Source organism: Microcaecilia unicolor, chromosome 12 (assembly GCF_901765095.1).
Source record: "Microcaecilia unicolor chromosome 12, aMicUni1.1, whole genome shotgun sequence".
Lineage (NCBI taxonomy): Eukaryota > Metazoa > Chordata > Amphibia > Gymnophiona > Siphonopidae > Microcaecilia > Microcaecilia unicolor.
The window spans coordinates 66,043,724-66,057,662 of record NC_044042.1 but is presented as its reverse complement, the minus strand read 5'-3'; the positions used below and the strand labels follow the sequence as shown (position 1 = coordinate 66,057,662).

General features: G+C 41.0%; 1 protein-coding gene across 1 annotated transcript in view; it reads left to right on the top strand.

Annotated features, from left to right (window-relative positions):
• Positions 1-8,188: 8,188 nt before the first annotated feature.
• NPEPPS (aminopeptidase puromycin sensitive) overlaps positions 8,189-13,939 on the top strand; it is a 216,894-nt gene continuing 211,143 nt past the window's right edge. The window contains exon 1 of the mRNA XM_030220856.1: positions 8,189-8,450. Coding sequence (XP_030076716.1) covers positions 8,214-8,450 — 237 coding nt within the window. The 5' untranslated portion in view covers positions 8,189-8,213. The remainder of the gene's footprint in view (positions 8,451-13,939) is intronic.

Here is a 13,939-nt window from a genome sequence, read left to right as displayed (position 1 = left end):
TGTCCCCATGCATACTTCCTACCCACCCCCCTCCTCCCACCCTGTCAGACTGTCATAGTAATGCTTGAATGTTTTCACTTATATACACTGTCAGCTAGCACATTTGCTTATTTCCGATCTGAGGAAGAAGGGCAACCTTCGAAAGCTAATCAAGAAATGTATTAAGTTATGTCCAATAAAAAAGGTATCATCTTATTTTCTTTTCCATGTTTTATTTTGTTTGATTTCTATTGATAACCTTAAGAGTGGACTAACACGGCTACCACACTCCTCTACTTTTTTTATATGGCAACCCTGTATGGCAGCTCTGATATGGATAGAAGGAGCTGGAGAGGAGAGGGGAGGGGGGTATCCTGCTCATGGATGGGAGGAAAAGGAAAGGGGGCCATGCTCATGGGTGGGGATCAATGTGACTGTGCGATGAAGGGGTGTAGTGGGGGCGGGATAGGGGCATGGCAGGTTAGGGTGGAGCTGGCTGGAGCCGGCCTGCATTTTATTATTATTAATACTTTTTTTTTGTTGTCGCGGCAAATATGGTAACCTTACCAGGCTTCAATCTAATGCTTTAAAAATCCTTTTTATTAAAAAATAGAAACTCTTGAATGTTGAGTACCTGATTCTCATAACACGATGTCTGTTTTGGTGGCCTTTCATCAGGTGAAAAAAAAAAATCTCTGCACTATACAACGCCTGCTAGAATAGCAGGGAGTCTACAATCAGCCCCTCCAAATGACGCAATGATTTACGATTTAGAACTAATCACTACTCTAACCGATGAAACCGTTACTTCTGTGTACAGCCGCATGCTGCACAAGCAGGCATGTTTGAAAATATCCATGAGATCAAGTAAAAATGCTACCAAGAATAAAGAACGATGTAGATAGAATGTATTTGGATACAGGCAGCAGATGATGTTTTGTATATTCCTGAGAATCTAGCATGTGATGTTTTTGTTCTTTCCTGAGAAAGTAGCAGAATAGCAGGTGATGTTTGTACATTCCTGAGCAGGTTCACGAGCTGTTCATGTAGAGTTGTTCTTGTAAGCAATGCATGATCATGGTTGTGTAAGCAAAATGTAACCAATAGTAATGATAATACATGTAATATCCATGAATATTCATAGAGTATATAAGAAGGGGATTGACTCCCAAATAAAGAGTTTTTTGCCCAGACACACGAGAGGAGAGTTATTTTGCAACATCTGGTGATCCCCGACGTGATCGGTGAAAACGTGACGTACTTACTACGACTGGAACAGTCAGCGCGCCATTCCTTCTACGGAACACTGTAAGTATGGGGGGAAATTTAACATCATCACATAAACAACATGCACAGGAGCTATATACTATAACGCAAAGATATGGTTCCTCCCGAAATCCAATAACTCTTAAAGATATAGAGCGTTTAATTGAGGAAATAGTTTGTCAATGTCCCTGGTATCCAGAGAAGGGATCATTCGATCCTCAAACATGGGAAAAGATAGGGCAGCAGTTTCGTTTAGAGCCTAGAGTTTCGACTCCTATATTATTGACTTGGAGAGAGATATATTCTACTATAGTAATTCTCTCTTCTGGATTGACAGGCATTACTAACGAAAATATATCCAACAAATTGCCAGGCAAGACCTGGTCTCTTTTACCTCCCGCGACTCTTGGACCTACACCTTCTCCTCCTTCTTGTCGGCTGGCCACCGATATGGGAAGGGAAGAGCAAAACAAAACTCCTGACTTTACTACTACTACCCCTAATAAACCAATTGAAAATATCCAAAACAACAACGCTAATGATAGCGTTATTATTACCAAAACACCAAAGAGCGTAGAACGACCTAGTTTAATTCAATTAGGTATACAGCAAGCACGAAAAAATGGTGAATTCATTTGGAACGATGATCTATGGGATAATTCGGAACCTAATCCTAATTTATACCCAGTTACTAGAACTACAACAATAGAGGCAGGGAACGAAACACATCATGCAGAATGGACTGCTCTACCTTATCAAGTTTTGAGAGAAGTACGTAGAGCTATCGTAGAATCAGGTTTAAAAAGTTCATTTGTTCAAGGCATGATAGAAGGGATTAGTAACGGTTACTTAATGACTCCAAAAGATTGGAAAGACCTTTTCCGTATGCTGTTAACTCCTGCGCAATATGTAGTGTGGGATAATGAATATAAGCAAGCAGCACAACTTATCACTGGGACTAATTTGGTGCCTGATCAAATTTATGGATCGGGACCATTTTCAACCCTTGATATGCAAATTCAACAAAACGATACCTGTTTTCAAGCCATAGGCACTTGTATCTTGCGAGCATTTAAAAGAACACCAGAAGGGAATAAACCAACAAAATCTTTTGCATCAATTAAACAGGGTGCAACCGAATCTTACCTTCAATTTGTTAATCGATTGCAGGAAGCTGTAACTAGGCAAATTGATAATCTTGATGCGCAAACAGAGTTATTGATTAAATTAGCCCAAGAAAATGCAAATTCAGATTGCAAAAAGGCATTGCAGACTGTAGCTCATCGCCCAGGAATTACTTTAGCAGATTTATTGAGCGCATGTGCAGATGTGGGGACTCATGGTTATTCTATGAATTTGTTAGCAGGAGCTATACAAAAAGGTAATAAGCCACAGGGGACGTGTTTTAATTGTAAGAAACCAGGACATTTTCGAGCTCAGTGTAGAGCCCCAGGAGGGGGTGCCAACTTTGCAAAAGGACCTTCTCGACCTTCTCGAAAATGTCCTCGATGTCAAAAAGGATATCATTGGGCCAATCAATGTCGCTCTAATCCAATTAATTCCACACCGCCACCCCCAAAAAACTTTGCTCCGGGTTAACTCCTAACCTCGGTCCAAAGGGAGTGCAAGGGTCTTTTGCTCATAGTACTACTGCTACACAAGGTAGTGCAGGAATTGACCTTATTGCAGCGGAATGTAAAACTGCCATCTTACCTCATGAAGTTTTGGTATATAATACTACCTTTAAAGGACCCATTCCAGCGGCTACTGTAGGTTTAGTATTACCTCGCTCCTCTGCATCGAAGGCAGGTATTCATGTTATCCCTGGAGTTATTGATGCTGATTACACAGGCATTGTTAAAATTCAAGTATGGTCCTCATCACCTTTAACAATTTCTCCCGGGGACTCGTGGGCACAATTAATTATTTTACCATATTTTACAGCACCTATTCCTTCTACTGTCTCTCGTACAGGGGGCTTTGGATCTACGCGACAGGTAAGTGCAGTTTTAAAACCGGTTTCTAATGCACGACCCACTGCTCAATTTTTATTGCAACAAAAGCCCTTTGTTGGTATATTAGATACCGGGGCGGATGTTTCTGTCATAGCTTATAAACAATGGCCTGTGGAATGGCCCATTGAAGATACTTCACATGTGACAGGAATAGGGGGAACTCAGTCAGCCTCCCAAAGTTCTCAATGGTTATCTATTACATATCCTAACGATACCAAGGTTCTAGGACATATTAAGCCCTGTATTTTACAAGTACCCTTTAATTTATGGGGTCGTGACCTTTTGGAACAATTAGATGCATCATTGATCCTACCTGATTAACAGTTCATAAATATGTCTTTTTCTCTTCCTTTGGAATGGAAAACTGACAAACCTGTTTGGGTAGAGCAGTGGCCGATTACCAGAGAAAAACTGTTGATTTTACATCAATTGGTGGAAGAACAATTACAATTAAATCACATTGAGCCTACCAATTCTCCATATAATACTCCGGTATTTGTGATCAAGAAAAAATCCGGAAAATGGAGATTTTTACATGACCTACGAGCTATTAATGCGATTTTAGAACCAATGGGCCCGTTACAATGTGGTATTCCAAATCCTAATTTGATTCCTTATGATTATCAATTAGCTATTATAGATCTGAAGGATTGTTTTTTTTCAATTCCTCTCCAGGAAAAAGATTATAAATACTTTGCTTTTACTGTACCTGTTTACAATAATGCACACCCTACTACTAGGTATTGTTGGAAAGTTTTGCCCCAGGGAATGTTAAATTCACCCACTATTTGTCAATACTATGTTCATCAAGCCTTGCAACCATTTCGTGCCTATTTCCCTCAACTTTTGGTATATCATTATATGGATGATATACTAATTGCAGGGATAACTCTTCCCCCTTCTTGGAAATCTACTTTAATTTCTATCTTGGCCTCCTCAGGATTAACAATTGCCTCAGAGAAGGTTCAAGAAAAGGAACCCTATTTATATCTAGGTTTCCGTATGACTAAAGCTGCAGCCCAACCTGTCGCTCCTCATCTCAATTTACAGTCTCCCACGACATTACATCAATTACAAGAGATTTTAGGAAATCTCAATTGGTTACGTCCCTACTTGAAACTTCCTACAGAATTTTTACAACCCCTGTTTCTCGCATTAAAAGGTCATAAAACACCTGCTGAATTAATTACACTCACTGCATCGCAACAAACAATTCTGTCACAATTGGATCAAATCTTACAAACAAAATGGACAGATAGACGAGATGCATTTGCCCTTTTTTGTTTTTGCGTTCTCAAAGACCCCACCCACCGACAACCGTTTGGTGTCTTATATCAAGATACAACTCCTCCGAAATTGATAGAATGGGTCTATTTACAGAATACTCTCCATTCTACTATTACACAATGGCCCCAGCAACTAGCCTTGCTGATTACTAAAGCTCGAGAGCGAGCAACATTCATGACTGGTTTCGACATTCTTAAACTCATCATTCCTCATTCTTTGTGGCAGTGGGAAAAAATGATTCAGTTCTCCGACGACTTGCAATTTATTTTAGCCACTTATGTTGGTATTATAGATTGCCACTATCCTAAAGACCCTCGCATACAGGGCACATCCATTTTGCCAATCACTCTTCATGATCCCATTTCTTTACGTCCACTCCCTACTGCTCTCACCGTCTTTACAGATGGTAGTCCCACTCGTGGGGTGGTTACTTGGTACAATCTGAACAAATGGCACGTCAAATTTACCTCTCCACAAACCTCTGCTCAACGTTCAGAGCTTGCTGCCATCATCCTGGCTCTTTCTTTATTTTCAGATCAACCACTGAATCTTATTGTTGACAGTCAATATTGTGCTAATCTTGTCCGTCGCATGCCCGACAGTTATGTATCATTCAAAATGGATGCCTCCTTTTATGCTTTACTGTTAACCCTCCAAGGTTACTTGGAGAATCGCCTTTCTTCTCTCTTTATAGGTCATATCCGCAGTCATCAACCTTTTCCTGGTGGTCTGTCTGAAGGGAATGCTCGAGCGGATCGCCATCTTCATTTTTTCTCCACAGCACACTGCAGTCATGAACTTCATCATCAAAATGCACCTAGCCTAGCTCGCCAGTTTCAAATTTCTTTAGAAGAAGCTAGAGCTATTATCAAAAATTGTCCACAATGTTCCTTTTCAGCTCCTACTACCTTTTTTCCTGGAGTTAATCCTCGTGGTCTGGAAGTTAATAGCCTCTGGCAAATGGACGTTACTCACTTTCCCCCTTTTGGTCAATGGTCTAGGCTTCATGTGGTTGTTGATACTCATTCTGGATTTTTGTGGGTCACTGCACAAAAAGGGGAAACTACATCTCATGTCCGCTCTCATCTTCTCCAAGCTTTTGCGGTCATGGGTGTTCCTAAAACTCTCAAGACAGACAATGCCCCTGCTTATACTTCCACCTCCTTACAGGAGTTCCTGACCCTCTGGCATATTGAGCACCTTTTTGGTATCCCCTATAACTCCACTGGTCAAGCTATTGTTGAACGTGCTAATCGCACACTGAAAACTGCTTTAAGTAATCTGACTACAAAAAAAGACGGTATTCTCCGTCATAGAGTAAGCATTGATGAATGCTTAGCACAAATCCTTTACACACTGAATCATCTCAATCTCATCAATAATCCTGCTACAAAAACTTTTTCTTCCAGATTTGAACAACATTTTCGTACTCCTGCCCCACCTTTATCTCGTCCTTTGGTCATATACCGACAACTACCTTCTGATCAGTGGAGTTCCCCTGTGCCTCTCCTTACCTGGGGTCGTGGTTACGCTGCTGTTCAAACAGATTCTGGCCCGGTGTGGATTCCAGCAAAGTGGGTGAAACCTCATGTCGTGGCATCAAGGTCTTCACAACCCAATTCCCAATTTCACACTCACCCTTCAAGGACCGCAGATGCAAACACGCAAACGGTCAGTGACTCGTCAACCTAATGCTCCTGTTACTTGGGGACAAATTAAAGCCTTGAGTCAACAAGCTACAGAGACTTTAGAAAAAGCTCATATTGAAAAGACTGATGATAACTTCGTAGTGGCTATTATTGCAGCGCTTAATGCTAATTCCATTACATTGCTTCTACTGTGTTGTTGTTTGTACATACCTTGTGGACAGTCACAATTACTTCCCACAAAAAATATTTGGGAAGCGTTTGCAATTTCACTGAACCAAACTGATTTCTGTCTTTCTCATCAAAAGGCAGTTGGAGAAGTTTTGGCAACTTGCCTGATTCCAGTATGTCATGATCCTAAAGATATGCAAAATGATACTTGGTTTTATTCACAGCTTCCTGTTAATTCATCCTATCGAAATGCTTCTTATGAATACCATAATTGGGGAACACAAACCCTGTTGCCGCCTACTTTGGCAATGCATGTGAGAACCAATCAAATAGCTAGTATCAATATGACATGTGCTCGTATGGTTAATTGTACCCGATCAAATTGTGTTAATTTTGGACCAACTTTGTTAAATTGTAGCTCCTACGAAAATGTTTCATATATTTATAAATTTACTCATTTACCCCCTGGCTGGTTTTGGTCATGTGGAATGTATACCTTTAATTATATTCCAGCTAATATATCTGATGGTACTACATGCTGTCTAAGTCGACTCACTATGGTACTTCCCAGTAAACATATTTTATTTTCTAACTCCTCACATATGCGATCCAAGCGTATGACCCTTGCTGCCAATTGCAATGATAATGTTAAATTTCTGAGTCAAACTGAATATCTGGCACTTGCATTTTCATTAATAGGTGTCCCTGCATTGGCAGCGGCAAATGCAAAAAATATTCGTGAATTAGCCTGTTGGGCAATTAAATCAATCAATGCAACCTCCACTGCTATTAGTTTACTTAATGCTGAGCAACAGCAATTACGTCATGGAGTTTTACAAAATCGAGCAGCCATTGATTATCTTTTATTACTTAACCATCATGGTTGCGAAGAGTTTCAGGACATGTGCTGTTTTAATTTATCTGACAATTCAAAGGCCATTGACAAACAATTAGCTTTCCTACGGAATTTAACTACTCATATTACTATTCATAATAACCTACTCTCTGATGTATGGGATCAATTGTGGCAATGGATCCCTTGGACCTGGCTCCGCCCTATTATCCAGTATTTAGTCATTGGTATTTTTGTTTTCACTATTTTTTGCTGTTGTATACAATGCATTCCTAACCTTTTTTCTTTATGTTTTCCTCGTCCATTCGCTCCAACACGTCACTCTGCTCAATATGTTTATAAGCTATTACAAACATCTCCACCTCCATCTCCAGCTGGCACACCACGGAGATTTCATTAAAAAAAAAAAAAGGTGGAGATGTAGATAGAATGTATTTGGATACAGGCAGCAGATGATGTTTTGTATATTCCTGAGAATCTAGCATGTGATGTTTTTGTTCTTTCCTGAGAAAGTAGCAGAATAGCAGGTGATGTTTGTACATTCCTGAGCAGGTTCACGAGCTGTTCATGTAGAGTTGTTCTTGTAAGCAATGCATGATCATGGTTGTGTAAGCAAAATGTAACCAATAGTAATGATAATACATGTAATATCCATGAATATTCATAGAGTATATAAGAAGGGGATTGACTCCCAAATAAAGAGTTTTTTGCCCAGACACACGAGAGGAGAGTTATTTTGCAACAGAACGACAACGTGGATGGATGCAGTACAGTAGATAGATTAGTTTGCTTTGTTTTGGGTGTACTAAGCTGGCGGCTGCCTGGCGGGGTTGGGGGAGGGGGCGGCCTCAGCTTTAACGTCATGCCGTCGCATACGCAACCGTCAGTGAGCAGGCGGGGAAGATCAAGGAACACGCAGGTAGACCTGCGACTTTACGTCGGGTCAGTGACGTTGCGGGACCGCGCGCGCACTGGTCGTCAGTGATACAGGCGCGGATGTGGGTGGTGTTGGGCGGGCGGCAGCTGCTCCTCCTGTCATTGCTCCCCTGCCGCCCCAGCCGTGTTCTCCGCTTCCGAATCTTCGCCCCAGCCCGCCTCCCGATCCCCGTCATGGCAGAGAAGAGGCCCTTCGAGCGGTTGCCCAAAGACGTCTCTCCACTCAATTATGGGCTCTGCCTGAAGCCCGATCTCATCGACTTCACCTTCGAGGGCAAACTGGAGGCCGCCGTGCAGGTAGTTGCTGCCGCCTGACCGGTGGCCCTCCACCTGCCTTACTGACTAGGTCCTTCTTCCCCTCCCCATGTCTGCCTGACCTCGCACCCCACTTAGCCTGATCCTCTCTCTTAAACATTTATTTCCTCACTCTTGTTCCATGTGTTCCCCTTTACCAGTACTTATATTTGTAGACGCAAGGGAACTGAAACGGGGATGGGAACAGGCCGGGTGTGAACCTTCTCTCCTAAACATACAGTCTCTGATTCTTCACCTTTCTCCTTCTCACAGTGACCCTCCAATAATCCCACCTCCTTTTTCCTTTAGTGCTCCTTATTTATTATTAAACATTACCCTCCCATTTGGCCTAGAACCTCCGTTTCTCTCTCTCTTCTCCACCCCCAATAAAATAAATATATTGGCGGGGTGGATAGAATAGAGCAGCATCGTGAGCTCTCCTCACTTCCTCTCCCTTCCACTCGCACAACCCCTCAAATAATTTCATTCCCTCTTTTTCCCCTCTGATTTTTTTTCCTGGCTTATCTGATCTCCACTTTGATTCTGCCACTTATCAAGACCAACACCCTACCTGACAGCATCCAGTCCAAATCACAAGTATCTGGCAAGATCCCAAAGAATTAAGTACTTGTTCATACCCAGAAATAGCAATGGCTTTCCCCAAGTCTGCCTGCCTTGGTGTAATGGTTTATGGAGTTCAAGGAGTGGAGAGTTATAGTTTAATGGTTAGTGCAGCAGCCTGAGAACCAGAGGAACTGGGTTTGATTCCCTCTGCAGCTCCTTGTGACTGGCGTAACCCTCCATTGTCCCAGATACAGAGATGTAAATTGAGTCCCACTAGGGACAGAGAAAAGTATCTGCATTTATAATAAATGTAATCTGCTTTAGTTGTACCACAATACCACAGGAAAGCGTGTTATCAAATCAATGACCCTTTTCCTTCAGAAATTTGGGTACAATCTTTTTACATCAGGTTATATTAACTGCTTTGGCTACTTTTTCTGCCAGCAAATCTCACAGTTCAACTGTGTGCTGAGTGAAAAAATATTTGTCTACAGTTTGTTTTAAAAGTGCTGCCTATTATCTTCATGGAGAGTCTTGTTCTCTAGTTCAAACACTGGAAAAGTTAATAACCATTACCCATTTCACCCCACTTGTGATTGTATAGATCTCTGTCATTTATCTTCCTAAGGTTTGAGCCCTAACCTGTTTAGCCTATGCTTGTAGGGTGCTTGTGTGCTTGCTGTTTATCTGCTTTATCATTTTGGTCACCTTTTTCAGAGCCTGTTCTAATTCTCTCATGTTTTTTTTTTTTCCAAGCCGGGGTGACCAGAAATGCTCACCGTGAATTTATCCAGTGGCATATCATTTGTTTAATTTTTAATTTATTTCCTAATACTTTCGATCTTCTCACTCTCTCTCCTCTGTCCTATATAACCCACATCCCCTCCAGTCCCCTCATTCATGCTGTCATTTGCTCTTCTTCCTCCTTACACTCATTCTTCCTCTGATCCTTGCACACAGTGTTCTGTAACTCATTTTGCCCCTTCCCCCTATCCCAATCTGGTTACCAGTGGTCGAAGTGCTGGGGTCTAGACCAATTTCCCAAGTCAGTCCTGGAGTGCTCCCTTGCGAGTCAGGTTTTCAGGATATCCACAATGACTATGCATGACATCAATGTGCATACCCTGCCTCCATTGTATTCAAATATCTTTCATGCACACTCATTGTGGGTATCCTGAAAACCTGACTGACTTGGGAAACTCTGGTATAGAAAGTCAGCACTATAAGCAACAGTGAGTCCAGGAAGCTGGCACACCCAGTGGCTGCAACAGCAGTGGGGATGGTAGGCGTTTACCACATTTCTCTGCTGTTAGTTCACCTTTTTTCTTGTAGGAGAGAAGGGGACTGTACTATGAATTAGCTTTGTCTGCTCCAGGCTCATTCCTCCTCTTGTGTGTGTGTGTGGTGGTGGTGGTGTGTGTCTGGGGGGGGGGGGGGGGGGGCTAGAGCAGGATACCTTCTGCTGTTCTGCCTCTTGAGTTTGAAAAGTGGTGGTGAAACTTTGTTCTTTGCTTTTTCCCTAGAAATTTTAAGCCCTGCCTTTTGCTGATTCCCCATCCTACTGGTATCAGCCATTGTACCCCTTGCCTCATTGTCCTTGTGTCTGTGTTATGCTGTGGGAGACTGCATTCCTTTTTGCCCTGTAATTTTATAATTTCTTCCCTCACCCTTTGAGGAGCATACACAACACATGGGTTTAATCTTCCAGTGTGATCTGGTGCTCAGTTTAGATGGCATGTGAAAGGCTGTGCTATGCAGGTTATGGCACACAGTTTCTGAAAACTTTGGGTAGAGATTGGTTTAGATTAAGGACAAGAGAATTGAATGGGTAGAGTCCCAGGTACCTAATTTGGAGTCCTTGGTAACTTGTTTGCAAGTCACTGGGATGGTCTGTATTAAAGATGGGTTGGTACTTCACTTCTCAAAGTTTGAAACTGAATATTGAGAAGGCAGTTTATTTATTTATTTGTTGCATTTGTATCCCACATTTTCCCACCTATTTGCAGGCTCAATGTGGCTTACATAGTAGCGTGATGGCGAACGCCAGTTCCGGTATGAGAAATAGAGTGGTAATTGTGTTAAATCATGGTGAATTAGGTGGTTAAGGAGGAAGAATTAAGTGTCCTGTTCTGGTACAAGTTTCGTTGTGTTGCAGGGTCCGGGTGTTTAGGTTGGATCGTTATGGTGTGCCTTCTTGAGTTGACAGGTGATAAAAGAAGGCTTAATACTAGGTTCCGTTAAATGTGGAGGAGTGGCCTAGTGGTTAGGGTGGTAGACTTTGGTCCTGAGGAACTGAGTTCGATTCCCGGCACAGGCAGCAGCTCCTTGTGACTCTGGGCAAGTCACTTAACCCTCCATTGCCTGCCGCATTGAGCCTGCCATGAGTGGGAAAGCGCGGGGTACAAATGTAACAAAAAATAAAAAAATATTTGGGGGGGTCTTTTACTAAACTGCAGTAGCATTTTCAGCTGACATGACACCCATAGGAATATAATGGGCATCTCGACGTTTACCATGAGCTAAAAATGATACTGCGGCATAGTAAAAAAACCCCTTTGATAGGTAGTTTAGGTGTTCTCATTGATTCTAGTTTGAAAATGAATTTTCAGATTACACAGTAGTCAGAATGGTTTTCAGTAAACTTCAGAGCTATGTTTCCTTGGATGATTCATAAAACTGTGTGTAAGCTATTATACTAACTTGTCTAAATTATTAGAATATTCTATAGGGATGCCTGAGAAATCCTTGCTGAGAATTAAGGTTGCTCCAAAATGTTGCCACAAAGCTCATCTTATCTAAATCCAAATTTGACAGGGTTACCCCTTCAACCCCTCCCCCCACCCCATTGGAGCAACTATAGAGGCTGCTAGTAGCTGCAAGAATAGAGTTTAAAGTCCTATGTTTGTATTTTAAAATTTTATATAGGTCAAGCCCTTGCTACTTGGCACCCTACTTGAAGTTAGAAAAGTTTGGCTATCTTTTCGTTTTAATAAAAGAGAGCTTCCATCTGTCTCAGAATCTAGATTGATGTGGACAAGAATACAAGGGGTCACACCTTTACTTTGGAATTCTATGCCTTTAGCTCTTAGGCAGGAACAAGACTATCTGAAATTCTTAAACTTTTGAACACATGGTTATTTTCTGTATATTTGATTATTTGTATTGACTTTTATTGTAATTGTATTTCTGCTTGTTTTGTTTCTATTATTGTATTTTTTCTTTTTGTAAATCACCCTGATCTAAGGTTTATGGTCATATAAAATATTTGTTACTGTCGGGAATATTTGAAAAATAATATGAAAGCAAAGTATGTGAGGTTTTGAATTTTTCTTATACTGTGATTATAGATGTTTGCAAGTTAAATTTTGCTTCTGTTAGCACATTGCTGAGGAGTGATTCTGAAAAAGATTGAGTGGAGACTTTATAGGTCCGCCTTGGTCAGATCATTTGGCTTTTATTGAGTCCCCTTAGTGATATTCCCATAAGAGCTACTCTATTAGTTTGCATAGTTAGATACAATAATGGTGTTGAAATGTGATTTTTGGACCAAAAGTATGAATTTCTGTGGCCAAAATCTGTTCCCCAATGTAACTAGGGCAGCTAAAAGCTTGTGTGTTGCTTTGAGTGCACTATTTTTCCTGAGATTTTATTGTGAATGTTATAATTTTTAATGAGGGTATTTCTTTTTGGACTTAATTCATTTGGGGCTCTGTTTACTAAGCTATGCTAGAGGCGCATTAGCGTTTTTAGTGTGCACTAACTGTAGGTGCCACAATATTCCTATGGGTGCCTACATAGTGCGTGCTAATTTTGTACACGCGCTAAAAACGCTAGCGCACATTGAGGCATATTTTCAAAGGACTTAGCCTCCCAAAGTTACATAGAAACCTATGGAACTTAGCCTCCCAAAGTGCTTTGAAAATATGCCTCTTTATTATATAGGCCTCATGGTCATTTATTTTTTTATAGTATACTGTGGATATTCAATAATGTTTTCAGTTGGCTTTGAGTGTATTGGGTGGGGATATTTTGGGGTCAAAATGTCTTTCTCTGTAAGATTTTGATATTTAAATTTTTGTTTTTAAACGTTTTGTTATACCAGCTTGTTATACCAAGTTGTCTGTTTGAATTTATTTGATGTAAATGTTTTATGAAATGGAGTAGCAAAAAAAAAAAAAATTATGGTTTAAGGTCCATCCGTACAAAGCAGATTTGGGTTTCATGATACCTTAAGAACCAGTTAAAATAATTCTTTGTCTCCGTCTCAGTGAAGATTGTGATGATGAATGAATGGAAAATAGTGGTCTGACCTGGAAATATTACAGCACTCCCTTTCCCTGGGGCATGGAGGCTGAGCCCATGTAGCTGTCTTTAAGCCCAAACCTCACACAGTACAGGTGCCCAGAAATAATCTCAAGTCTCGGTGAATCACAGACCTTGTAGGCAGTGAGTGATGCATCTCTCATACATAACATCTACAATGAGCAATGCTTCTCATGGCTTGCAGGTATCAATGGGAAAATGTTCTATGCTGCAAAACTAAAATAGTTACTTAGTTTCCATGTGCATTGATAGCAGTGAATAAGTAAAAGATTAAACTCAAAGAAGCGAAGAGGTAAATACGGCTAGTGAAAGCGCAAGTGGAAGAAAAAATGGCTAAAGATGTAAAGTGAGGTGACAGACTTTTTCAGATATATTGGTGAAAGGAGAAAAGAATGGAATTACAAGACTGAAAGATAATGAGAATTGCTATGTGGAGAGAGATAAAGATAAAGCAAACATGCTAAACAATTAGTTCTCTTCGGAGTTCATGGAGGAAAATCTTGGAGAAGGACCACGGTTGGCTGCCGAGGGAACATCTGGGAATTGAGTGGATACTTCGCCGTTTACGGGAGAAAGAGTTTATACACAGCTTGAGAACCTGAAGG